The sequence below is a fragment of the Dasypus novemcinctus genome, chromosome 2 (assembly GCF_030445035.2).
Source record: "Dasypus novemcinctus isolate mDasNov1 chromosome 2, mDasNov1.1.hap2, whole genome shotgun sequence".
Lineage (NCBI taxonomy): Eukaryota > Metazoa > Chordata > Mammalia > Cingulata > Dasypodidae > Dasypus > Dasypus novemcinctus.
This window is the reverse complement of record NC_080674.1, coordinates 191,497,350-191,524,879: the sequence shown is the minus strand read 5'-3', so window position 1 is coordinate 191,524,879 and position 27,530 is coordinate 191,497,350. Positions and strand designations below refer to the sequence as shown.

The 27,530-nt window shown below is 40.9% G+C and overlaps 1 protein-coding gene and 1 pseudogene across 8 annotated transcripts in view; one reads left to right on the top strand and one right to left on the bottom strand.

Annotated features, from left to right (window-relative positions):
* Window positions 1-9,342: 9,342 nt before the first annotated feature.
* LOC101436445 (upstream-binding protein 1-like) lies at window positions 9,343-17,827 on the bottom strand (annotated as a pseudogene).
* Window positions 17,828-21,765: 3,938 nt separating this feature from the next.
* Window positions 21,766-27,530, top strand: part of LOC101425659 (zinc finger protein 879) — a 106,888-nt gene continuing 101,123 nt past the window's right edge. For 2 of the 8 annotated variants that reach the window (XM_058283440.1, XM_058283421.1), the window contains exons 1-2: window positions 21,766-21,876; window positions 22,926-23,011. In XM_058283440.1, coding sequence (XP_058139423.1) covers window positions 22,979-23,011 — 33 coding nt within the window. In that variant the 5' untranslated portion in view covers window positions 21,766-21,876; window positions 22,926-22,978. Of the gene's footprint in view, window positions 21,981-22,925; window positions 23,012-24,925; window positions 25,053-25,478; window positions 25,572-27,530 lie in introns of all 8 variants that reach the window. The other 6 variants (XM_058283437.2, XM_058283429.1, XM_071211330.1 and 3 more) reach the window with 5 other exon arrangements.

Sequence of the window (27,530 nt, the reverse complement as noted above, 5' to 3'; positions counted from 1 at the left end):
GACCTAATTATATGCTCTCAACAAGATAATCACTTTAGATTCAAAGCCACAAATAGATTGAAAGTACAAGTATGGATAAATATATTCCATGCAAACAAACAGTCATCAAAACAGAGCTATAATAGCTGTACTAATATTAAACAAGATAGACTTTAAAGCAAAAATTGTTGCTAGAGGTAAAGAAGAACATTTTATACAGATTAAGGGCAAATCTATGAAGAAGATTTAGTAATTATAAACATGTAAGTATAAGTATAAGTATAAACAAGGCCACAGATACATTAAGCAAAGACTGACAGAACTGAAGAGAGACAGACAATTAGGTGACAATATACCCCTCTTTCACTAATGGATAGAACAACAAATAGAAAATCAGCAAGGAAATAGAATACTTGAACAACACCATAAGCCAACTAGACCTTACAGATAGAGTGCTCCATCCAACAACAGCAGAATACATATTTCTCTCAAATATATATGGAACATTCTCCAAGACAGACCATAGGTTAGGCCATTAAACATGCCCCCCAATTTTTAAAATAATTTAAATTATAGTAGTGTGCTCTTCACAATGGAATGAAATTAGAAACAAATGGCAAGAGGAAATTGTGTACATTTATAAATATTTCCAAATTAAAAGAAAATAATGAGTCAAAGACTATATCACAAGTGAAATTACAAAACATTGAGATGAATGAAAGAAAACAGAATATACCAAAACTGAAGAGTAGCTGCCAAGGCAGTGGTCAGAGGGAAATTTACAGTCATAAATGCCATCATGAAAAGATATCAAATCAATAACCTAAATTTCCATTTTAAGACACTAGGAAAAAAAAAGAGCAAATGAACCCAACAATAAACAAAAGGAAGTAAAATTACTAGAGTGGAAATAAATGAAATAGAGAATAGAAAATAGAGAAAATCTATGAAAGAAAAAGTTAGATTTTTGAAAATATCAACACAATTAGCAAACCTTTAGCTAGACTTATAAAGAGAAAAATGAGAGAAGACAAATTACTAAAATCAGGAATGAAAATGGAGATGAATCACAGAAATAAAAAGGATTACAAGGGAATGTTATGTACAGTTGTGTAGCAGTTTGATACTGTTTATAAATTCCAATATGTCAGTTTACAAACATAATCCAATATCTATTATCTGGCAATAGTGAATAATTCCTCTATGAACATTGGTGTGCATATGTCTGTTTGTGAGACTGCTTTCAATTCTTCTGGTTATATACCCAGAAGTGGGGTATAATCCTCTTTATATGCTACTGAATTCAGTTTGCTTGCATTTTATTAAGAAATTTTGTGTCTATATTCATAAGATATATTGGTCTTCACTTTTCTCTTATTAACTTTCTCTGGTTTTGGTATTAGGAAAATACTGGCCTCATAGGATTAGTAAGTATTCCTTCCTTGTCTATTTTTTAGAAGAGTATATGAAATTCACATTAATTCTAATTTATATGTTTGATAGAATTCACCAGTGAAGCCATCTGGGTCTCCCTTTTCTTTGCTGTTAGAAAGAAAGCTGTACCTGTAAGAGAATAAATGCTCACCCGATTGTGGACGAGAAAAGAATTTATTTACGATTTTGCAAGAACGGGCGTGCAGCCAAAGTTTGATGGCTGGCTGGCACAGGCCGAATGGCAGAACACAACAAAATTTATTTCCTAAGCCTAAGACGCAGATCCCTCCCGTTTCTCCATTGTCTGGGTACTCCAGAAGTTACAGCTTATCCAACAGGTCTAACTAACCCACATGAGTCCCAATCTCCACATTCTGGTGACTCTGGCCTTTACTCATATAAGGAATTAGCATCAAACTTAGGCTTACATTAGAGGTCTTCCTACCCCCTCTTTCTTTTTTTTTTAATGGAATAGCAGATTTAATATAGTCAAGGTGGCAATTCTCCCCCAAAAGATTTAAAGATACAATGCACTACCTATTAAAATCCCATAGCCCACTTTTTAAAAATATTGTCTTTCTTTTTAAAATTTTGTTATATTATCTTTTTTTAAGAAACATAAATCACACAAAATATTACATTAAAAAATATAAAAGATTCCCATAACTCCACTACCCACACCCCCCCCCACCCCACTCCTCCCACCTTGACAACTTCTTTCATTAGTGTGGTACATTCATTTCATTTGATGAGTATATTTTGGAGCATTTGCTACACAGCATGGATTATAGTTTATGCTGTAGTTTTCACTCTCTCCCAGCCCATTCAGTGGGGTATGGCAGGATATATAATGTTCTGCATCTGTCCCTGCAATATCATTAAGGACCACCTTAAGTACCGAAAATGCCCCAATATCCCACCTCTTTTTCCCTCTCCCTGCCTTCAGCAACCACCGTCTTCACATTAATGATATAATTTCTTCCATTGCTAGAGTCACAATAATTCTATAGTAGAATATGAGTAAAGTTTGAGTTAGTTTTGAACCTGGCTGAGATAATAGACCACACAGCTATTCCAGGGGCTTTCCACATCACTTTTATGTGAAAGCTAAACTTTTCTTACACTTGTGGGTAGTTTTGTTTGTTTGCTTGTTTGTAGTTTTTTACTAAGTCAATATCTGTGATGGTTAGGCTATTGTGTCAACTCGGCCAGGTAATTGTGCGCAGTTGTTTGGTCAAGCAAGCACTGGGCTAACTGTAATACAAGGGCATTTATGGACTTTGGTCACCATTGACTATACTGCATTGGTAAATCATAGAATGTCGATTACAATTACATCAATCAGGGAGATTGCCACAGCAATGAGTAACACTTAACCCAATCAGTTGAATGCCTTAAAAGGGAAAGTGATTCCAGCATTGAGAGACAATTTCCCAGCTCGTCTTTGGACAGCCAAAATCTCCCAGAACTTGTCAAGAACCTTCACTGGACTTTCATTGCAGCCTCTGGTTCCAGCCTGCCTGCAGAAACTGGACTTGTGCATCCCTACAGCAGCATGAGAGACTCTTATAGAATTGCATACTATTGACAGATATCTCTTGTTCATTCTGTTTCCCTAGAGAACCCTGACTAATATAAAATCTATTAATTATAGATCTATTTAGATTTTTAATTTTTTCTGGAGTCAGTTTCAATAATTTGTGTTTTTTGAGGATTTTGTCCATTTTATCTGGTTTATCTAATTTTTTGGCTTACAAGTTGTAGCAGTTTGATATTGTTTATGAATTCCAAAAATAGATATTGGATTATGTTTGTAAACTGGTTTGTTCCTCTGAGCATATAAGATTGTATTGGATTCGGGGGTTTCACTGTTACTTAAATAATGATTAAAGTTTTGATTGGTTGCCAGTTATTTTCTTAAATCACTTTAAATATTTTGACCCATACCTTCTTGCCTCCATGGTCCCTAGTGAGGTGCTGGCACTTAATCTTATTGGGGCTCCCTTGTACATGACATGCTGCTGCTCTCTTGTGGCTTTTAGCATTCTTTTTATCTTTGATGATGTTTCAGTTTAATTATAATATGCCTGGGTGTTAATCTCTTCAAGTTTACCTTGTTTGGGGTTATTGGACTTCTTGTATATATATATTCGTATCTTTCATTAAATTTGGGAATTTTTTTGTCATTATTTCTTTGAATAACCCACTTGCTCCTTTTTTTTTTTTTCTCCTTCTGGGATTCCCATAATGCAGTCCTAAAAAGTCTCTTAAGCTCCGTTTATTTTCTGCTCTTCAGTCTGAATTATTTCAGTTGTCTTATCTTTGAGTTCACCAATTCTTTCTTTTGTCTACTCCAGTCTGCTATTGAACCCTTCTAGGGAATTTTTAATTAGTTCTTGTTATCTTCAACTCCAGTATATATGTCTGGTTACTTCTAACAATTTCTCTTTATTGAGTTTCTCATTTTTTTTCACATATTATTTTACTGAAATTTAGTTCTTTCTCTGTATTTTCCTTTAGCTCTTTGAGCATACTGAATATCAATTTTTTTTCAAAGTCTTTTTCTGGTATGTCCAAATCTGGCCTGCATCACTAATGAGTCTGAGGTTTTATCATGTTCCTTTGGATGTGCCTTCATTTCCTGGTTTTTAGTTTGTCTCATGATCTTTCATTTCACATTGTACATTTTAATATTTTACTTTATTAATTCTGGAAATTATATTTTGAAGTGTCTATTCCTTAAGTTAGTTTTCACTTAGTGGTGTGACTGAGATTTCCTTGAGTGTGTGGAGCTAACAAGAACAAACAAATGTAAAAAACACCTTTTGCAGTCTTTGTAATTTGGTTTTGTGTGGGCTGGCTTTCTCTTTCAGAAGATCATCCCAAGCCAAAAGTGCACAGACATCTGATTGAGCATTGTTTCATGGCCTTAGGGATTACCCTGCTTAAACTGGGATTTGAATTTCCCTCTGCTCCTATTAAATAGACTTTCTCCACCTCCCAGGTGCTCTATTGTATATAAAAACTGGTAATATTGAGCCCCAGGCCACTTTGATTTGATCTTATCTTTTTACACTGATTTAGCTGTACAGAAGCTGATTCTGCCTGAAGGACAAGTTCTGGGATGGTAATTCAGAGGTGTGTGTCCTGGTTAAGACCTTCAGTTAGATTGGCTGATACACACAGTCACACGATTATTAGCATAGGGTTTATTCTGTTTCCTCCAGAGCAGGACTGCGGGCCTTCACTAAGGGTGAAGGCCAGCTCCAAATTGAGCTTGGGGAAGGGAGTGTCCTACCATTTCTAAGTTGTATTTTCTTGAATTTGGCACTCACCCAATTACTGCAACCCTTGAACTCTGGTGCTCCAAAGAAGATGGATCTACTAGGTTTTACTAGTTGTTCAAATATTCTGTGGGTAAAGCAAACTTTAGAATGTCTCACACCACCAACTTGCTTGACCAGAAGCCACTCCTCATGATTCTTGCAGTCCTAGTGTATGGAGGCAGACAATAATTAATATATACCTAATAATATATAATATGAAGCACTGTAAAGAATAATAAAACAAGCTAAGGAAAATAGAGAGTGGTGGGGTGCTATTTTAAAGAAAGTGATTAGGGAACATCTCAGTGATTGGTGTTTGGGGCAGAGACCTGAATGAAAAGTAGTGAAACAATGTTGATACCCATCAGTCAGAGGGAACAGAAATGGAGACTCCAGGTGCAGACAAGTGTCACAAAATAATGAATGAATATAGATGTTTCTGCTCTGCAGAATATATGTATATCTCTTTTTTTGGTAAGACTTGTTTTATTTATTTATTTCTCCCCATGCCCTCATTGTTTGCATTTGCTATGTCTGTTAATTGTATGCTCATCTTCCTTTATTAGGAGGCACCGGCAACTGAATCTGGGACCTCCTAAAAAGGAGCGAGGCACCTACTTGCTTGAGGCACCTCCACTCACTGTTTCTTTGGGTCTCTCATTCTTTTTTTCTCCTCGTGTCTTTTGTTGCGTCATCTTGTTGCCTCAGCTCACTGTGTCAGCTCATGTCAGCTCACTGTCTTGCTCGTTTTCTTTAGGAGGCCCTGGGAACCAAACCCAGGACCTCCCATGACTTGAGCCACATCTTCTTCCCAGAATATATGTAATTCTAAAAACACTTTGCACTGTATAAAACTACAGACAAAAACAAGTCGAGGTATAGGAAGAATAAGATTGGAATACACCATTCAAATTATATGCAAGTTTGGAACCAGAGCACCAATGACAATAACAATCTTAAAAACTACTAACATAGTTTAAAAGACATGGTAAATTATGATTAAATAAATAGAAAATACTATAGTAAATAGAAAGGTGACAGTGGTTTCGGGAAATTGGATGTGAGGACAGGATGAGGCTACTGAGTTATGAAGACCACATAGAAGAAATTGTGAGACAGAGTATGCGGCCACACTGAGCCAAGAGGATGTTCGTAAGAGTTGAGAGGACATTGGGCGCAGACCTATTTTCTCCAAGTGTCATATCCTCTGCTTTGTTGGCTTACTTGCATTCAGGGGCTCTTATTTGGGATGTAAAACATTAATGCAGTGCAACAAATTCCATATGAATCAAAAAACCTTCCACATAACACTGAATTAATCCATAATACAGAAGCATGTACTGCAGCAGAAGAAAATTTTCATAATTACAGAAGAGAAAAACAGAGAACATTTGACAGTGCATTCTGAGAGGCTAACACATAGCTAGTATAAGAAATTAAAATTACAGCTAAAGAAACGAACATAAGCACAAAAATCCTGAACAAAACATTTGCAAGTTGAAACACACAAAATATCTCATATCCAAATCTGGTTTGCCCTAGAAATGCACTTTACAGATTAATGACTTAGAAAATCGATTAATGTAATTCCATGCATTAACGGATTGAAGGAAAAAACATGATTATCTAAATGGATACAGAAAAAGCATTTGATAATATCCAATATTCAGTCATGATAAAAATAATTTAGCAATTTGGAAATCTTCTTTAACCTGATAAAGTTTTCTATCAAAAACCTACAGATGCTGAATGTATGTAGAATCTTTAATAAGGTTGATTGTAAATATGTGGAGATGGATAGAGCTGATGGAAACACATTATAATGAGTATGACTAACACTGCTGATTTTTAAATGTGATTATGGCTGAAAGGGGTGGTCCAGGGAGGTTAGTGTTAATTGAAAGCCAGCTAGAGGATAATATAGGGATTGTACAATATAGTGATTTCAGTGGCAGATGAGAATTGTAGTTAATAATACAAAGACAAGAATGTTCCTCTATTATAAGGTGGTAAGATTATAGTGATACACGGAAAAAATACAATTAATGTAATTTATGGACTGTATCAACACTTAATATTGCAATATTTTTGTAACAAGGCAAAGAAGGTCCTATATCAACCTAAGGGTTTAAAAACATAATACGGGATTTAGTTTTATGAGGTGTGAATATGATCAAGCATTTTTTTTTTTCATTTTCTTCATTAACAGGGAGACTGTGGTCATGTCATTAAACCAATATGTACTCATTTATTCCTCTTTTGGAACACTGGAGAAACAACTGAGTTTGTTTTTAGGATTAAATACGATAAATGCGGGAGGCGGACTTGGCCCAGTGGTTAGGGCGTCCGTCTACCACATGGGAGGTCCGCGGTTCAAACCCGGGGCCTCCTTGACCCGTGTGGAGCTGGCCCATGCGCAGTGCTGATGTGCACAAGGAGTGCCCTGCCACGCAGGGGTATCCCCCGCGTAGGGGAGCCCATGCGCAAGGAGTGTGCCCCGTAAGGAGAGCTGCCCAGCACGAAAGAAAGTGCAGCCTGCCCAGGAATGGCGCCGCACACACGGAGAGCTGACACAGCAAGATGATGCAACAAAAAGAAACACAGATTCCCGTGCCGCTGACAACAGAAACAGACAGAAAAAAAAAAAAAAAAAGAACATGTAGCATATGGACACAGAGAACAGACAACTGGGGGGGAGGGGAGAGAAATAAATAAAAATCTTAAAAAATAAATAAATAAATACTGTAAATGTGCCTGCACAGAATTTTTTAAAGTAATACTTCCATAATTTGTTAAACCAACTTTTGTCTCTTATTTTTTTGAAGTTGAAATAAGGATTTTTTGTTTTTTCTTTTAAAGAAAGAAGCCTACGGAAAATGTTGCACTCAATGAGTCCTTTGAAGTATTTATTTCCTTCAAAAACAGAGTAAGACAATAATTCCAATTATTATTTCCTCTAGGGGGCACTAGCCAAGGCAAGAAAAAAGAAAGAGCATGATTGAGTTGGAATAAACACAGCCCTCATCATTTGTAGATGATAGGATTGCCGACATAGAAAACAATTTTTTAAATGATCCACTTTTGTATACACCAGGCACAAATAATTGGAAAATGTAATTTAAAAAGAGATACATATTTTTTAAAAAGCGAGAGAAATAAGCAGCAGGATAGTGAAGTGCAGTCATCAATAGCTAAATGCCACCTGAGAAAGACTGGCTGCCCTATGAGAACTGAAAGACCACAAGAAATGCTGACTCCAATTTCGTTAACTTGCTTACCATTAAAAGTCTTATGGGTATGATGCTGTCTCATTTGGCCTAGAGCAATGCTGCATTTTCTCTAAATTACAGACACATTGAAGTATGAGACATTCAACCTTAAAAAATGTGGGGGGGGGGGATAAAATTTATAAAAGCTACCAGTATACATATACACAGAGACATATATATAATAACTAGGAATTATCTAAGCAAAATCTTTAGAGACATTATTATGACATTTTATTGAAAGCATAAAAGATCTAAATAGATTGGGACATACAAAATGTTCATGGACAGGAAGAGTCAATAATATAAAGGTTCCAGGGCATGAGGACAAATATTAAATGCAAAACAAAAAATAATTAATGCAGCAAAACATGTTTTTTTTCCCAAAACAATTAGAAAATGTTTATCATATTGAAATATCCTACTATTTAAAAAAAGTAACAAATTTGCGGGTGCCATAATTTAACCTGTTTCACTGGGACAAACTAATGTTCATTACCGCTTTCATAAATTAATTTGTATAATTTCAGATTTGATGAGTTTTTAAATGTTTTTACCCCACTTCTAAAACCCAATAAGACAGATAGCATTAGAGGGCATTTATTGTTCCACATATCTTGAGACCCCAAAAGGACCACTATATAGACAAAACCCTAAAACAATTAATAATGGAGACCCCTTTCAGAAGCTATCAGCAATGATCCTCTTTGTCCCACTGCTTAGGTCACCTTTTCCAATGTCTGGAGTAGGGCCTTAAAAACGTTTAAAATGAAAAGTAGGCACAGAGCAGGATGTATGGGGAGCGGAAGGTGTCACAGAGAAAGGGACGGAAGAGAAAAAGAAAACCACGCGGTAAAAAGGCAAGGGGATATGCTTAACGGCAGGGAGACGCCCCATCACGGCGGTGGTTTTCCCAGGGCGAGGCTGACCCACGGCCCGGGGGACCTGCGGCCCCTGCGGCTTCCCCACGTGGACGAAACTCGGCTGCGTAATTTGGGTCGGTGGGGCCCGCGCCCGCCCTTTCCCGCAATGTAAAAAAAAAAAAAGCAAAAATGAAAAAAAAAAGGCAATGGGGCTTCAAAAATGAAAAACCAGAAACTAAAATTACATTGTTTTATATATAGAGAAAGTTGTATACCTATATATAAAACGGAAGCAAAAGTTTTCTAGTGAATCTGTGACAAAGCAAAACTAGAAAGGTCTTTGTGCTTATTAGGATTCACACTGGCCCTCGCTCACTCTCACAAGGGTGCTTGGCCGCTGCCGTGACAGCGAGGAGATTTGCCTCACATGCAGTGCATAAGAAAGGTCATCTTGTGTTTTCAATATGAAACATTTTACAAAGTAAAATTCAATCCCAAGACTTCTTGGATTCGGTCTTCACGCACTTGTAAGCGTGACTTTATTTGGTACTGAATATGGTTCAGTCTATCTAAGACATACTTCCACAGCATGTGGACACTGCCTCCATTTTCAGCTTTCACCATAGAGAAAAAAATACAACCTCTCATCATGAATGGTCTGAACCATCTGACCACTAACAAGAATGTGAAGACAGGTGGGGCCCTGTCTGTAAACCGGGCTAATTTGGTGCAAAGGAATATTAAACACCAGTTTACTTTTTTTTTAAGATTTATTTTTTATTTATTTCTCTCCCCTTACCCCCTCCCCCCCCAGTTGTCTGCTCTCTGTGTCCATTCGCTGTGTGTTCTTCTGTGACCCCTTCTATCCTTATCAGCAGCACCGGGAATCTGTGTTTCTTTCTGCTGCGTCATCTTGTGTCAGCTCTCCGTGTGTGCGGTGCCATTCCTGGGCAGGCTGCACTTTCTTTCACGCTGGGCGGCTCTCTTTACGGGGTGCACTCCTTGCACGTGGGGCTCCCCTACGTGGGGGACACCCCTGCGTGGCACGGCACTCCTTTCGCGCATCAGCACTGCGCATGGGCCAGCTGCACATGGGTCCGGGAGGCCCTGGATTTGAACCTTGGACCTCCCACGTGGTATGCAAATGCTCTATCTGTTCAGCCAAATCTGCTTCCCACCAGTTTAATATTTAATGTTTCTGAGGCAACCATTTCTTCCGCATAGATCGCACGGTAAACACAGGGTATCCCGCGGCCATCCTCACCTCCACTGCCTCCTGGGTGGGCTGGGTGGCTTCTGGCACACACAGGAGGTTAAACCGGGCCTAACCAACCTTGACTTCAGTGAATTATAGCGCCAAATTCCATCAGCTGCCTCGCAAATGTGTACTAAATTCTCTTTTGTCAGTTTTAGTAAGTCGGCGCCTGAAAAACTGGAAAACAGTCTTGTGTGGGAAAAGAACCTGTTTCTGAGCTGCCGTTGCCGTGTTTCCTGAGTGGTGGCTCAGGGCTGAAGTGGTTCACCAGAGGCCTGTGAAACTGCGTCTCCTGATGATTTGGGGAAGACATATTGCTGCCTGGGACACTGCAAGAGCTCTGCTGAGGGGAGGTGCAAGTGGGCGCCGTGGAGGGACTGTTACTCATAGGCTGTGGGGGCGTCGGGCCCTGGAGAACACTGAGGACTGGTATCACAGGGTGGCTGCCTTTTTACTTTTTCATGGGCAGTTCTCTTCTCCATCTTTTCTCTGTCTGTTTTTCGTTTCCTATCTGCTCCTTTAGGCTTAAGCTTTGGTCTGGCAGCCAGCTGAGTGCAGGTGAGGCGTGTATTCTCCATTTTCATTCTTCCTAAAGGTATCAATCTGGATCTTAAAAGGACACCCCTTTTTTTTTTTAAGATTTATTTATTCCCCGTCCCCCCCCACCCCTCCCCCACCCCCAGTTGTTTGTGTCGGCTGTCAGCTTCTGCTCCTCTTCTTTTCAGGGGAACTGAACCTGGGGCCTCCTGTTTGGTAGGCAGGCACCCAACTGCTCGAGCCACGTGTACTTTCTAGGCACGCCTTTTTCACCTCTATGCGTCCAGAGAGTGAATTCTGCGCTGATGTAATGCACCTGAATGAAGCAGACGTGTATTTTGCAGGGTCCCAGAGAAACTCAACTGCGTTTAACTGTCTCAGATTTGTGCTTGTGTCAGTTATTCCCACGGACATTGAAATGTCTAAATCAAGAAGTCTCTCTCCTTGAGGATTCCACTTCCAACCTTCAAGTTGTTGATGCTCTCTATATTGTAGCTGTCTGCCTTGGAATATGACTTTTTTTTTTTTAAGATTTATTTTTTATTTATTTCTCCCCCCTGCCTCCCCTCCCCCCCCCAGTTGTCCCAGTTGTCTGCTCTCTGTGTCCATTCACTGTGTGTTCTGTTCTGCTTGCATTCTTGTCAGCAGCACTGGGAATTTGTGTCTCTTTTTGTTGCGTCATCTTGCTGTGCCAGCTCTCCATGTGTGCGGCACCATTCCTGGGCAGGCTGCACTTTCTTTCACGCTGGGTGGCTCTCCCTACTGGGCGCACTCCTTGCGCGTGGGGCTCCCCTATGTGGGGGACACCCCTGCGTGGCACGGCACCCCTTGCACGCATCAGCACTGCGCATGGTCCAGCTCCACACAGGTCAAGGAGGCCCCGGGGTTTGAACCGCGGACCTCCCATGTGGTAAACGGATGCCCTAACCACTGGGCCAAGTCCACTTCCTGGAATACGCTCTTATTACGTTCTTCACCAATTTTCCAAAAATTTCAGGTGCATCTCCCATTTTCGGATTACCCAGCATGCGAATTTCATAACATTGACCTTGGTTCAAGTACATGAGTGTTTCATCATGCAGTTTTACTGCTGATGATGTTGCAGCACACATCACACACTGAGTGTTCAGTTTCACCATCAAATGGAAGGCTGAAATCTTTCTGCTTGAAAATGAGCAGTGGCCAAACACCACTCATACTGTATGTCCCAGCGGCCTACTCTTTTTTTTTTTTTTTAACACTTTTTAAAGTTAATAGATCACAAAGAACATTACATTAAAAAACATTAAAAAAATAAAAAACATAAGAGGTTCCCATATACCCCACTCCCCACACCCCATCATTTTTGTAAATTGTATTTTTTTAAAGATATATACATCATTTAAAAAATGTTACATTAAAAAACATAAGAGGTTTCCATATACCCCCCACCCCCCACACTATCAAACCCCACCCCCCCCATCATTGCGGCACACTCCTTGCACTCTGTGAACACTTTCTGGAGCACTGCTGCACCACGTGGATAACAGTTTACCCTGCAGTTCACACTCTCCCCCAGGACATTGGACTCCTCTCTGGTTCATGGGACTTGCCCGGGTCAGCTAAAAGGGAGCCCCTACTCCTGATGCCGCCAAGGCTGGCGTGGAACTCGTGCCCCTGCGCACACTGGTCACCTCGTCCACCTGGAGCACCCAGGTCCTCTTCCGAGGGAGCGCGCGGAGGGGGCCTCCCGCGGCGGCGCAGCGAGGCGTCCCCAGTGGGGCCCAGGCGGCGACCCCGACGGCAGCAGCCGCGACCCCGACGGGAGCTGCCGGGACCCCGCGGGCAGCCGGGCCAGCAGCGGCGGCGGGGACAGCCGTGCCGCACGCAGCGCCCCCTGGGGCAGGGGCCGCCCGGGAGCCTCCCGCCGCCGCGGCTGCGCAGTCCGCGCGCCCGGGGCCCCGCCGCTTCCCCCCCGGAGTGCCCGTGGGCGGGCGCCCACCCCGCAGCCGCCGGCCCCAGGCCTCGATTCCCGCCCGCCCTCCCCACGCGGTCCCGGCCCCGCGCGGTCCCGGCCCCGCGCGCCCCGCGCCCCGCGCGCCCCGCGCCCCGCGCGCCCCGCGCCCCGCGCGCCCCGCGCCCCGCGCGCCCCGCGCCCCGCGCGCCCCGCGCGCTCTTAGAACCGAGTAAAGCGAGGGGCTTATTGAGTATGTAACAGAAACATTATCAGAAGACTTGAAAAGCCACTTCACGAAAGAAACGAGTGGACAATAAACGTTTGAGAAGTTCAGCTTCCTTAATCATCAAATAAAAAAACAGTCATGAGTTACCGCTTATTTTTTTCCTATCCCCTTTCATTGGCAAAAGTTAGAATCTCCCATTAAATGGTGGGGAACGCTTATAAAGTGTCGGGAAAAATAGCATACTGAAGAGCAATGAAAATGAAGAACTTCCGCCACATATATCAAGGTAGGTAAGCTTCACAAACATGATTATCAGCAAAAAAGCAAGCTGCACGAGATTAGAAAGATATTTTAGGAATACCTATGTGAAAAATCTATTTTATACAATCAATGGGATAATAAAACAAATCCAGGACATAGTTACCAGTGGCAGGGTGGATAGGAATAAAAAAAAAATAACGTAAAAATAATGGCTAATAATTACATAATGTTTTACTATGTGTCACTGCTCTAAGTGCTTCATCCTTTAGCTCATTTAATCCTCCTAAATCCATAGGTAGCTACTACTGCTTTCTTTTATAAAGAAAACTGTGTAAAGAAAATTTACTTTCTTTTATAACAAATAAAACTGGGCTGTAGTTCCCAACCATGTGTAGGAATATTTCCTAATTTAAAAAAATAATAAACCAAACTACAGAGAAAACAAAGTCAATAATTAATGTGCTAAATTAGAAAAAAATTGCAGTTTAAGGTTGTTTGTTTTAATTTGAAAACATGGGTGTAAATTTCAGGTGAATTAAGTAAACATTTTGCAAGAGATTGCTTTTAGATTTGGTACTCCATTTCAGGGAGGAGAGGGCCAGGGGCCCACTGTTTGATGATATACTTTCCCATTCTACTTGGCACATATACTATGTGCATGCAATTCTTTAATAAAAATAATTAACTTACTGATAAAATAACTAGAATGAAAAGTATGCCATATTTAGCTGATCTCTGAATGGGCATGTGTTTTTTTTTTCAAATGGCATTAATGACACCGAAGATATTGCTATATCTGAGTGCCAAAAGCATTTTAAACTTCTGAATATCACAAAAAATAATGAGCAAAATTACAAGAATACTAAAATATTTGCAATAAAAAATGCTACAAAAATGAAAAGAAAATACAAAGGCCTTATCAAAAAGATATTTTAAAAGGTAAAATCATGACATACAAATGAACATGTGTCAAAGATTTTTTTAAACTCATTACCTAATGAGGGAACCATTAAGATTTTAAAATCAATTTAAAGACAAATTTAAAGAACTACACACACCTAAGCAAATAAGGAATGTTGAAATGAATTTACATATAGATGCGCAAAGGTTCTGTTCCAGAGCAATAATCAGTTGCATTCCACCAGACACAACAATTAGAATTTCTGTAGAAAAGAAATATTTGAATTATAAACAAAGGAAATGAACATTGTGATAACTAAGTGTGCTGTAGACAGGACTCTCAATAAAGCTTTGGTCCATGTCTCTAATAAAAATACACATATTAAAGGAAGGGCTAGTAATTATCTCTTTATATAGAAAGGAAAAACAAATGAAAATAAGCATAGGAGAAAACATTTTTCAAATCAAATGAATGCTAATTATATTATGAAAATATTTAAACACAGATAATGCTCATTTGCTTAGAAGTAGAATTACTCTCTACATTGTACCAGACTTCATTTTGAAATGTGCTTATTTTAGAATTGTTTGTTAAAATGAAATTAAGCAAAATGCAGTTTCTATGTCTAAGAGTTTTAAAATGGAGTCAGAGGTCATTTTGGAGGTAACACTGAGGCAGGTCTCAGCCAGACAGCACAAACTGCCACTGCACAGTACGCAAGGACATCCATAAGCAAACCACAAGATAAAGAACTAAACTGAAATATACTCCAAATATCCACCAACCACACGCAACTTGTGTTCTCTTCTTTTCCTTTAAAAACACTTGCCTGGAACTTTGGATAGCTTGTACAAGGCATGGGACTATATATCACCGTGAACCATGTGGCTGATGATGGACTGTGGTCAAAAGTACAAATATGAGCATGTTCTCTCATGAACTATAAAAATGTACAGTACTAATACATGGTGTTAATAATTGGGGAGTTCGGGAAAAATATAACAAATGTATGCCATGGTATAGATAGTGGTAAGAGTCTGATGATGTTCTTTCATAATCTGTAACAAATGTTCTACAACGATGTAAGATGTTGAGGAGGGGTGTTGAGTGGAATTCTGCACCCTATGCATGATTGTTTTGTAAGTTCACAACTTCTCTAATTAAAATATGCATTTTTTAAAAAACCTTGCCTGTAAATGCCAAGGCAAGGCGTGGTTTGGGCTGCTACCTGAATCTGTGCTCCCCAAATTGCAAGTCTAAGACCCTAAATAAACGCCTTTATTGTTTTGCAGCTTAGTTTGCTGTTTCTTGGTTGACAAGTTTTACATTTACAGAGAAGTTGTGAAGATAGTACAGAGAGTTCTCATGTAAGCCACACACAGTTTCCTCTATGGCATTTCTCACATTTAAAGAACTAATATTGATAGAATATTATGAATTAAAGTCCATACTTATTCAGATTTCTTTAATTTTTAAGCTACTGTCCTTTTATTTTTCCAGGATCCATATTACATTTAGTTGTCCTGTCTTCTTAGGCGCCTCCTGTTGGATCTAACAGCTTCTCAGACTTTCTTTGGTTTTGATGATCATGACAGTTTTGAGGAATACTAATAGGTATTTTGTAGAATGTCCCTTTATAGGAAATTGTCTGATACTTTTTTTTTCATTATTAGACTGTGCTTATGAGTTTTTGTAAGACCACGGAGGAAAAGTACCATTCTCATGTCATAGAAAGAACTGCACTGAACAATATTAAACTGGCAAGGATAACTTGATTCAAGGACTGCTGCAGCAAGGGAGAGAAAGTAGATGTCAACTCCATGGAAACAAAGGACAGCCAGATTTTTTTAAAATATATTTTTATTACAGAAGTTGTGTGCTTACAAAACAATCATGTGCATGTGTAGAATTCCATACAACAATCCTTCACCAACACACCACACCATTATGGAACATTTGTTACAAATTATGAGATCATATCATGAGATTCTTATCACTAACTATGGTCCGTAGTGTACATTGCATATTTTTTCCATACTTCCTATTATTAACACAGTACATCTTTGGCATTGATGCAAGAATATTACAGTATTGCTGTTAACTATCATCCATAGGTTACATTAATTGTGTTTTTCCCATGCTTCTCCACATTCCCACCATCCTGCAAAAGTGGTGTATATCCATTCTAGTTCACAGAAGGACATTCTTGCATTTGTATTATTAACCACCATTCTTACCCACCTCTGGGTTCACTGTGTTAATCAGTCTCTAGGTTATTCCCTAGCTTTCTTTCAATTGACATTTAAATACCTAGACTAACCTTTGCAGCCACAATCCCATTTATAAACCAGCTGTGTTAGTTCTACTTACTATAATGTGTTATCATCAACTCTATCCATTTCCACATATTTACAGTGAAGTTAATTAAAACTTCTACATACTTCTAAGCATCAGTAACCTTTCTCAGTCCTCCTCTTATCTCCTAATAACCTATACTTTAGGTTTTAACTCCACGTGTTTATTCTTTATATTTAGTTCATATTAGTGAGACCATGCAACATTTGTCCTTTTGTGTCTGGCTTATTTCACTTAGCATAATGTCTTCAAGATTCACCCATGTTATCATACGTGTCCCAATTTCATTTCTTCTTACTACAGCATAGTATTCCGTCATATGTATATTCTACCACATTTTGTTTATCCATTCATTGGACACTTGGGTTGCATCCATCTTTTGGCAATTGTGAATAACAATGCTATGAACATCGATGTGCAGATGTCTGTTCATGTTACAGTTTTCTGTTCTTCTCTATATATTCCTAGCAGAGGAATTGCTGGATCATATGGCAGTCTATATTTAGCTTTCTGAGGAAATGCCAGACTGACACAGAGGAGAGTCAGATGTTTAGGGACTGAGGGCAAGTTAGAGGAAAAGCCCTGGGTGATAGTAGGGAGGGATGATCATGGGGTGGGCGAGTGATTCACTGAGGTTCTGGTTAGGACCACTTGGTTAGGAATGTTTCCCTTCACTGCGTTAAGTAAAATAAAACGGCTGCCTGCACTGGGTGTTGTCAGAAGGGACCCCTTTCCGAGAAATGATTTTCCAGAAGACAAAAACGATCAGCCTTCAGGAGCTTTCGGAGAAAATGGAGCAATGGAACATACCATACAGAATTCCAGAGAAGCAACACCTAGTAGCAAATCAGTTTTGGTTCAGGAGAAGCAACGAATCAGAATGGGCACACCATACTAATCAATGTCTCTCTGCTCCCCGCTTTGTAAGACCCTCCCCTATGTAAAATAGAAACTTAAAGTCAGACAATCAGAACATTTCCTCCCTTGCTTTAGCTTTTCCCCTTTGGAGGCGCTCCTTACCCCCTTCGGGGTAAGTTGGCAAATCATTTGTTTCCCAAATATAATTTAACACAATTTTTCAAATAGCTCAGTTTATCTTTGACAGTGGTAATTAGCCCATCTGGAGTCTGGAGTCTGTAAGGGTTGGGTGAGTGGAGGAGGGAAATAAGGAAGTACCTGTTTAGGGCCTCTCAGAGGCCTGGGTAATCAGGGTGAGAGGGAAAGGTAGGGGATATGGCATTGGATATATAGAATAGTTAGAGTTTGAAGTTGTCTTTTCCCCTTTATTCTTTCTGCAGTCTGAGTTGTTTTCGTCTGCAGTCCTGCAGCTCCAAGATTGGTTTCAAAGTAGTCAGGATGGGGGGAGGGGGTAGCAGGGAAGGGGATGGGAGAAATAAGGCTGGAAGCTTGACCAAGAGAAGGAAAAGAGTCTTTCTCATTGTCACATTGTATCAAGGGTACAAACTATTACCAAGCAAGTGGGCTCATGGTCCGATGTGCACAGAAGTCAATGCTTTGATACCAGATTTCAAGAAAAGGAAGTTTTATTGTGAGGTTAACCAACAAGGAGACAGGAGGCAAGGCTCAAATCTGTCTACCCAATTTGAAACCCTGGGGAAATTTTATAGGATGGTAACAAAGGGAGGTGGGGACAGTGACAAAATTCGGGTTGGCATCTCCTGACTGGTTAAGTTTAGGTGCAAAGATGAGGAGCATGTCCATATGGGCATCAAGATGGCTCATATAACACATGACCAGAAAATTACATCTTTGTCATGATGAATAGATGGTTTAGTAGGGCAGATGTCCTTTGGTTACTATTGGTCACAGTTACTAGGTGCTGCACAAGCAGTCTTGTGGAGCCTTTGCAAACTGATTCAAACCAGCCAGGACTGGGATAGATTAGTTATAAGAAGCCCAGGAAATCATAAAGAAAGTGTAACCAAAGGTTAAGAATTAACAAATGATTTTGATTACTGAATCATTATATAGGTGCCCTTTACTTCCAGTATATTATAAAATAGTCAGAGATTAATATCTGAAATTACTGAAACTAGCTAGACCAACCTCACCCTTTGTATTAATATATGGTTATTTCCAACTAAAAACCTAACATTGCATGATTATTCCAGATGGATCTTACTGTTGTATATGGTCATTTCTAATTAAGACCTGCTACTGTGATGATTATTCCAAATTGAACATACCCTTGTATATAAGCATTTCTATTGAGTTGGTAACCACCCCACCCTCCTCTGTTTGAAATCCATAAGAAAAACCTTGTAATTGACCCTTGTTCTGTACTCCCCATCCCAAGATGCCTTGATTTCTAATAATGATTATTTGTGATTGTAATAACTTTGTGACTCACCTTGGTTTTATACCCCCTTCCCAACCTGTTCAGCCCTTTACAGCTTATTAATGAAGGAAGTAGAACCAGCCCTACCCCAACTACTCATTAGCATAAATTGCTAAACCTGGATATTATAAATTATCAGGATTACTGCAGTTCTTGGAGGCAGTTTTTGGGCCGTTATACCATTGTCCTCCTTTGCTATTGTGCAAGCAAATAAATTCTTTCTCTTTGAAACCTTGGTATCTCAGAAATTGGTCTTTAAAGTGCATTGGGATAATGACTGAAGTGATGAATGCACAGCTCTGATTATACCAAATACCATTGATTGTACACTTTGGATAAATTGTATGCTTTGTTAATATGTACCCCCAAAATTGACTTGTTTAAAAAAAAATGCATTGGGAGGAAAGAATTTGCTTTTGCTATCTACAAGAGGCTAGTAAGGGGTCCAGGTACAGTAATGAGTAAGAGTTAAGGAATCCTATTGGAACAGTTTCATTTCAATCAATATTGAGGCAGGTTAGTTTAGGAAAAGGGAAGACAAGTCTAAGAACTTGTAGAAAAACATGGCCACAAAACATATGGCCATGGAACCCTGCCTGGAAAACCCCTGAGGGAAAGACCATCACCAAGAAGGCTGCTTGAAGGACCCCATGATCACCCCATTTGGAATGAGATCTCATCTGGCATCAAGGGAAAGCCCTGGGTACCCTCAAGGAGTCTTGCTGATGGCCCCCTGGGGAACTGAAGGGTGGGGTAATCAATCAGAACAGCAAAAAGCTGGGGCCTTTCCCCCAACATTATGAAAGGGAGGAGTAAGTAATTGCTTAATAAAGGTAGTCTCACAAGCCCAAAATGCTCTCTCTGCCTAGAGGAGCCCACATCTGCAGGTTCAGGTGTGTAATCCTGTTCTCTTCTCTCATTTCTCAGTAAACTACTGGCCTAACTAAACTGGCATGTTCTTAAATTCTTTTATCTAACTTCGCCAAGCACGTAGAGGAATCCATCATGCCCATCTTCCCCAACTTCAATGTATGACTTATCACTGTTGAAGTTAACCTTAATAAGCTCGCTGAGGCAGTACTTGTCATGTTTCTCCACTATGAAGTTACTCTTTCTTTTTCTGCCTATCCCTACTCAACTCTTTGGAAGGAACTCACTCTACACATCCACCTTAAGGAGTGCAGAATATGTTCCACTTCTTTGAGAGTGGAGTATTGTTGGGCAAATATAATTAAAAGCAAAATTTCTTCCAACCCAGAAAACCTCTCCACAAAGGCAGAAGAGAAAGAAAAAGTTTTATTATTGAACAAGCATTAAACCAGAACGTGATGCTCCAAAGGCAGTCTACTAAAGAGATTGCACAGAAAGATAGGAATCTTATTATTTTATATAACTAAGTGCATGTAAGAAAGAAATCTTCTGGAAGAAAACAAGGTTCACCCAATGGTGAAGAAGAATTTATTTTCAATCTTGCAAGAAGGGGCACACAACCAGAAAATGTGACTGGCGCCCGGAACAAAGAAAAATGACACAATTTATACCCCTAAGCCTACTACCCAAGCCCTTCCTGTTTCTCCATAGATTGGATACTTCAGAAGTTACAGCCTATCCAGGAAGCTCTAACTTTCCCGCACAAAAGTTTTTGACTAACTGCTTCCCCCATCACATTCCAACAATTTAAGTTTTTACCTGCTCCTCTTGTCAAATAAGGAAGGGAATTTAGTGCTGTATTGGTATTGACTTAGTTCTTTCTCTCTTTTTTTTTTTTTAAGACTTATTTTTATTTATTTCTCTCCCCTTCCTCCCACTCCAGTTGTCTGTTCTCTGTGTCCATTTGCTGTGCGTTCTGTGTCCACTTGTATTCTTGTCAGTGGCACTGGGAATCTGTGTCTCTCTTTGTTGCATCATCTTGCTATGTCAGCTTTCCTTATGTGCAGCGCTAATCCTGGGCAGGCTGAACTTTCTTTCATGCTGGGTGGCTCTCCTTATGGGGTGCACTCCTTGTACGTGGGGCTCCCCTACGAAGGGGACACCACCGTGTGGCAGGGCACTCCTTGTGCGCATTAGCATGCACGTGGGCCAGCCCCACATGGGCCAAGGAGGCCCTGGATTTGAACCATGGACCTCTCATGTGGTAGGTGGACACTCTATCTGTTGAGCCAAGTCCGCTTCCCTCTTGTGCATCTTTTTTACTGGCTATAGGACTGGCTTAAGCTGGTTTACTTTGTTCCTGCTTAACTTGGGAGTGGGAGACTGAGGCGGTAGGCTGCCAGGTTACATTATTAATATTTTTTTCCTTTATGTGAAAACTAAAATAATTTCTGTTTCTTAAAGTGGACACAGTTCATTACATTGATAAAGACTAAAAGATAAACTTGCTAATTTTTTCTATCTTCATATGATCAGAAGTAAATTTGCAATTTGGATTCAAGTGACTACTGAAATTAGGCCAAACTTCCCAGGAAATTGAGAGATTAAGTTTATCTTCCTTGATGATTGTATTTCAAAGAGATGGATCTCAGTCCTTGAGGAAACATTCCAGAGTTGCGAAACTGGCAGAGTACTGGATGGCAGGCTTTAACATTTCAAGGAGCCACTCTAAAAGAAGTAAAGAGTACCATGAAGAGGAAACACTGGGTTTTAGCTTTTGCTTTTCATCCAATGTAAGTGCCAGTTAGAAATACATCTTTTATGGATTACGAAATTTCAACATAATTTAATTCTAAAATTTGTGAAACATCATCAACAGTTCCCTCTCACCATCCAGACACAATTAACCGTGAGCAGCTACTTTTCCACATTTTTCCCTCTTCTTATTATTGTCATAATTCTGGACAAAATGGGTGCACGAGAGAAGTGCTAGGAGCTGATGCTAAAAGATATAACCTCAGCCTCTGCCGATTCCAGTAAGGACAGCTCTCGCCAGCCTTCCTCGCTTTGGCCCTTCTACGACACCGTAGAGCAGCGTGCCGCGGCGAAGTCTGGGAAAAGTAGTCCAAGAGGAAAAGGGGAGGGCGTTCGTGGGAAGGAGCGGGAGAAGAGGCGTGGCTCCCCGGCGCGCAGGCGCAATTCGCCCCCCTGGGCCGCGCCGGCCAGGATCGTGCCGGCGCCGGGGGGCTGCTTCTGCTCTTTTCTGGTACCGGCCGCATTCCCGAGTCCTTCGCCGCGGCGGATGCAGGTACGGGCGGCGACGATGGCGGGCCCGGGAGCAGACGACGGGACGCGGCGCAGGTCCCACCCGAGGCCCTGCTCGGGACGCACGAGCCGCTGCGGCCTCGGCAGGTGAACGCGTTCGGGGAAGGGGGCGTTGCCCGGGGAGTCACCCGCGGAGGCCGGAAGATGTAGCTGCCCCCTCCCCACCCCTGGACCCTCCAGCCGGGTTCCCAGCTTTGAGATTTAACAGAACCGTGTCTCGTTTCAGGATTTGTGAACTCGGGGGCGGGTTTTGGCTTTTATCGCTTCTTCGCCTTCCCCCGCTCCTCCCTCTCCCCGAACTTTATTTTCTTTTTATCCGTTTTTGCCAACCTGCTTTGGCCTTATTTTCCTAGTGTGAATCTTAGAGTGCATTACGTATTTTATTATTTGTTTAGAGTAATGTTGCCTGCTTCCTAAGTTACTTCCCTTTTCCCTAAATTTTTAAAATTCTTTTCTAGTCTTTTGACCGGGTTGGGGGCGGGGGAGGACCGAGATGTGGTTTGGGAGTAATGTTTCTTTGACATTAAAGAACTTTGAGAATTCTTCATAAATAAACAAAACTTGCCAGAGTAAAGGAAGAAAAGACACATTTTGGGTTGGCTATTCTGAAATGGACTTTTCAAATGCTTTTTTTTTTTTCAGTTAGAAATGCCCTAATACATATTTGTGTATATATGTATGAGATATGTATCATTTCTCATTAACTTAACGTTTCTTTGGGCCCCATTTGACTGTGCCCTTTACCCTGTTAAAGCATATCAGATGGTTCTGATCCCTCAGCTTGGTTCACCTTTGTTTCACTGGCTGAAGGGTAGCCAGCTCAGTGACTGGAAGCATGCCTGCTGTCCCCTTCCTTGGTTTTGGTGGCCATGTCAGGGCCCCTCTGACCAGGGAGTGCTTGGACTGCTTCAGGTTCCTCCTGGCTTAGCATGAAGGCGCTTAGTGTGAGTGGGATTTCTAACCTGATCTGGCTTACTGAGGCAGTGGTACAGGCAGGATGGAGAGACCTCACAGCTTCTTTCTGTGTTCCAGGTGCCCTGTTGGCACTCTGCCCTTCTCGGAGAGGAGCAGCCAGGGAAGGAGAAATGGCCACAAGGTCGCTGCCAGCCCAGGCTCAGGTCAGTGGAGTCTTCTTTCTTGAATTACTGTCTGCATTAAAAATGGTGAGCCTGTCTCCATCTATTGTTGAGCTTGCCTAGATAGTGATGACCATCGGGGGACCCTCCTTAGAGAACCTGAGGGTGAGGAACTCTTGAAAGGAGGTGTTTTCTTTGTTCAGAGCCAGTATCCCTGTAAATTCATCCAGTAAGTGCTGGTTGACTATGAACCAAAAGAACTCCTATCCCAATGTTTGCTGTGCCCCCACCAGTTTATGAGGAAGCTGAGGGTGTGTTTCTGCTCCCAAGGAACTCAGGGTCCAGGTGATTTTCTAGGAAGATTCAAGAAAGACTTCTGTGTCAGCTGGTGTGGTCAGGAAAGATTCCCTAGGACTGGGACAATTTGGGGCTCATACTGCAGGACAAGGCTCATATAGATGGTGAACAGAAGGCGTCCAGCAGTCACAGCTTGGGCAGTGATCTATAGGCACTGACTCTGGGAGGAGAGCTTTCCTGAGGTGGGAAGCTTCCTGGTCCATAGTGATTTCTTCTCTTCTCTGCCCTTCCATGGCATTTTGTATCATTGATAGATGTTTTAGTTTGCTAAAGCTGCTGGGAGTGAAATACGAGAAATGGGTTGACTTTCATAATGGAAATTTATTTGGGGTAAAATCTTTCAGTTCCAAGGCTGTAAAATGTCCAAATCAAGGCATCATCAGAGATGCTGGATCCTGGACTCCTGCCAGTGGCAAGGCAAAATGGTGGGTCTGCCAGTCTCTCTGCTTTTTCCTGCAGGCTCACCTTCTCTTTCAGCTTTGAGCTGCTCCATGGGCCTAGCTTCTTGGGGGCCTAGTTCCTTTAGCTTCTCCACTTATTCCAACCTCTGGCCTCTATCTCAGCCTCTTGGGGTTTCTCTGTTTTTCTGCAGATGTAGGTGATCCTGGATTCCTTTTTCTCACATGGTAGAGCTCTCTCTGTGTATTTCCGTTTATGTAAGACATCAGTAAGAGGGCAGAGACCTAACCTGGGTCACACCTCACTGAAGATCCCTTAAGTGAGTCTAATCTAATCAAAGGGTCCCACACCCACAGGAATGGATTAGATCAAAGAACATGATCTTTACTGGGACTTGCAGAAGTTCAAACTGTCACAATAGGTCAGGGAATAGCTCTGGTCTTGTGACCTTTTCCTGGTTTTTTTTGTGACTATAACCTTGGGGATGGTAAAGTTCCTATGATTGATGTTTTCTTTTTCTTTTCTTTTTTTTATTAATGCAGTGATCCTTTATAAAGAATGTAATTGTCCATTAATATAAAAGGTAACTTGAGAGGCAGGAGGGAATTCAAAGGAGAACAGAGGATTCCAGGGAGGAGAGAAAGAACTTACACCCCCTCCCCAGCTATCTATTATTGAAGTGTTACGCAGCCCACCACCTTTGGGCTTGTCCTCACAAAGCCATGTCTGGGGCATTCTCAGAACCACCCCTTCTGTGAATATTAGTGTCTTCTCCCCCAAGACCAAGTGTAGCCAGGGCTAGATCAGGTGACCTGTCTCTCTTTCAGGCAAACCAAATGGTCTCCCACCTATTCTCTAAGAGAGTGTGCTGGAGCCTCCTTCTAAAACCCGATTTTCATGCTTCATCTGTCAAATTAGAGTTTGGTCTAGGTGATTATACATTTGTAAGTCTAAAAGTTCCATGTTTTTATTGTTCTGGTTTTGTTCAGTGGTTTCCAGTGCTTATCTCATCTGGCTTAAACTTTTTGAGGGCACAGTTAAACTAGTGTGTACATGATAAATATGTGCTCTGTAACTGAGAGTTTATCAGGAAATTCTTGACTTGAAACACTGAGAACCCTGAGTTGCGACAGGGTTGCTTCTTAGTCACCCCATTGTGGGGACGGTCCAGGGTGAGCAGGAATGGGTTTGCCATTACAGGAGTTTGTGACATTCAGGGATGTGGCCGTGTTCTTCAGCCAGGATGAGTGGGGGGACCTGGACCCTGCCCAGAGAGCCTTGTACCGGGAGGTGATGTTGGAGAACTACAGCAACCTGGTGTTACTGGGTAAGGAGCTTTCCTTGTGGTCCAGCATCTGCCGTGGGAGCATCTTGGTGTCCTCCTCAAGGAGGACATTTAAAGGGCTTGGCCAGGTTCAGCCTGACGGCAGGCTCAGAGAGTGGTGGTAGCTATGTCCCTTGGCTGCAGGGAAAGGTCTTGGCTTGGTAGGGTTGGTGGTGGTTACTGTGCTTTTCTGGTCTGTTCCCTTAACTCTGTCCTCCTGGGTTCCTCAGGGGCCTCCAGCTTGTAAGGATACACAGCCAGAGCCCTGACTTTCTTCCTGAGGCCTCCATCCTCTGGAAGCATAATTTTAAGCCCCCCTCAGAACAAACCTCTCTCTCCTCTTGCTCTGCCTGTCCGTCCTGGAGACTCAGGTTTGGGCTGCTCATGTTTGCCATTTGTAGTCAATTTCTTTTTCTTCTTCATGAACAGGGATTCCATTTTCCAAGCCAAAGGTTATTTCCCAGTTACAGCAGGGGGAAGATCCCTGGATGGTGGAAAACATTCCTCAAGGCAAATGTCTAGGTGAGTGACAGAGTAATTGGGAAAGGGTGCTGGTTGGTGAGAGCTGCGCTCAGGAGACATTGGCTGAGCTTCCTTGATACTCTCTGACTTTATGGTTGCTTGATTTAAAAGATTCGGAGGGAAGGTTGAATTCTCCCAGTGGGGTTATGTCTTTGTCAAATCTCCCATGTAATTCGGATGCTGAATATGTACAGCAATATATAATATGTAAATATGTTATATCTTCTACATTTTTTTCGTGTTTTACTGGATGAACCATTTTCTTAAATTATTTTCCTTTAGTGGTTTGAACATACTTAATTTTTTTTTTTTTTACTTTGAAATACTTTCAAACTTACAGGACAGTTACAAAAATAAGAGAGACCTCAAACAGAGAACTCCAAGATACCTCTATGCCCCCAGATACCCAAAACAACCAATTTTAACATTTTGCTACATTTACTGTATCCTTCAATCTGTCCATCAATCAGTTCATCTCTGTTTATTTTATCAGTCCTTTTCCTGAACACTTGAATGTAGGTTCTGTATTTCATGCTCCTTGAATACTTAATACTATACATTTCCTAAGAACAAGTATATTTACTTACGTAATCACCATCAGTGCAGTTATCAAGTTCAAGAAATTTAACAGTAATGAAAAGCTTACAGTCTATAGTCCAGTTTTCTTTCATGTCCCAGTAATGTCCCTTTGAACCTTTTCTCCTCCCTGGCCAGATCCCATCCAGGATCATGTATTGTATTTAATTCTCATTGTCTCTTTAATCTTTCTTCCTCCCTCCCTCCCCTTGCTTCTTTTTTCCACTCCTTTCTTCCCTTTCATTCCTTTCTCTCTCTCTCTTTTAATTATGGGGACATATATATAGCATAAACTTTCCCATCTCAACCACCCCTAAGCCTGCCATTCAGTGGAATCAATCACATCCATAATATTGTGGTACCCATACCACCTTCCATTACTGAAACTTCGCCATGTCCCCAAACTGAACCCCTACACCCATTATGCCTTACCTCCCCGTTTGTCCTCCCTCAGTCCCAGGCAGCTTGTACTCTAATTCCTAAGGGACTTGCATATTCTCCGATATTTTCTCTGTAGTTACCATAAGGTTTAAATTTAGCATCCTAAATCAATAACAATATTCTTTGCTTTGAAACCAACTTCACTGTATAGTATATACAAACTTTGTTTCTATACCCCTTCATCCTCCCACCTTAATGCAGTTCTTTTCACAATTTATATATTAATACATTGAGTCCAAAACCATTGATTTCTCATTACATTTTATGTATTTGCCTTTTAGACCTTGTAAAAGTAAAAAGTGGAATTACATACCAAAAATAAAATTATACTGGCATTTTTATTTCCCCATCTTGTGGCCCTCACCAGATATCTTTATTTCTGTGGCTTTGGTCTTTTGTCTGTTGTCCTTTCCTTTCAACCTGCAGAACTCTCTTTGACATCTCTTATAGGGTGGGTCTATTGGTGACTGACTCCCTAGTCTTGTTTATATGAGAATGTCTTAATTTCACCCTTATTTTTGAAAAACAGTTTTGCCAAAATAGAACTCTTGGTTGGCAATTTTTTCTTTTAGCATTTTAAATATGCCATTATCACTGCCTTTTTGCCTTCATGGTTTTTGATGAGAAAAATCAGAATTTAATCTTATCAAGGCTCCCTTGTATATGACATATTGCTTCTCTCTTGCAGCTTTCAGAATTCACTATCTTTGGCATTCAACAGTCTGTATATGCTTTTGTTGTAAGGAACAGAATAGTAGCTGTAGAAGGGTTTCAAAATTGTCTCTGAGCTTCCTGGTTGGCAAAGAAATCATTAATATCAAATTGAATGTGTTCTTCTGAAAGCATTTTTTAAAATTAGTTAATTGCCATTTTTCTGTTATTAAATTACCAAAGATTAAGACATATCCAATGTTTTGCTACTGCTCCAGGTGATAAGCAGTA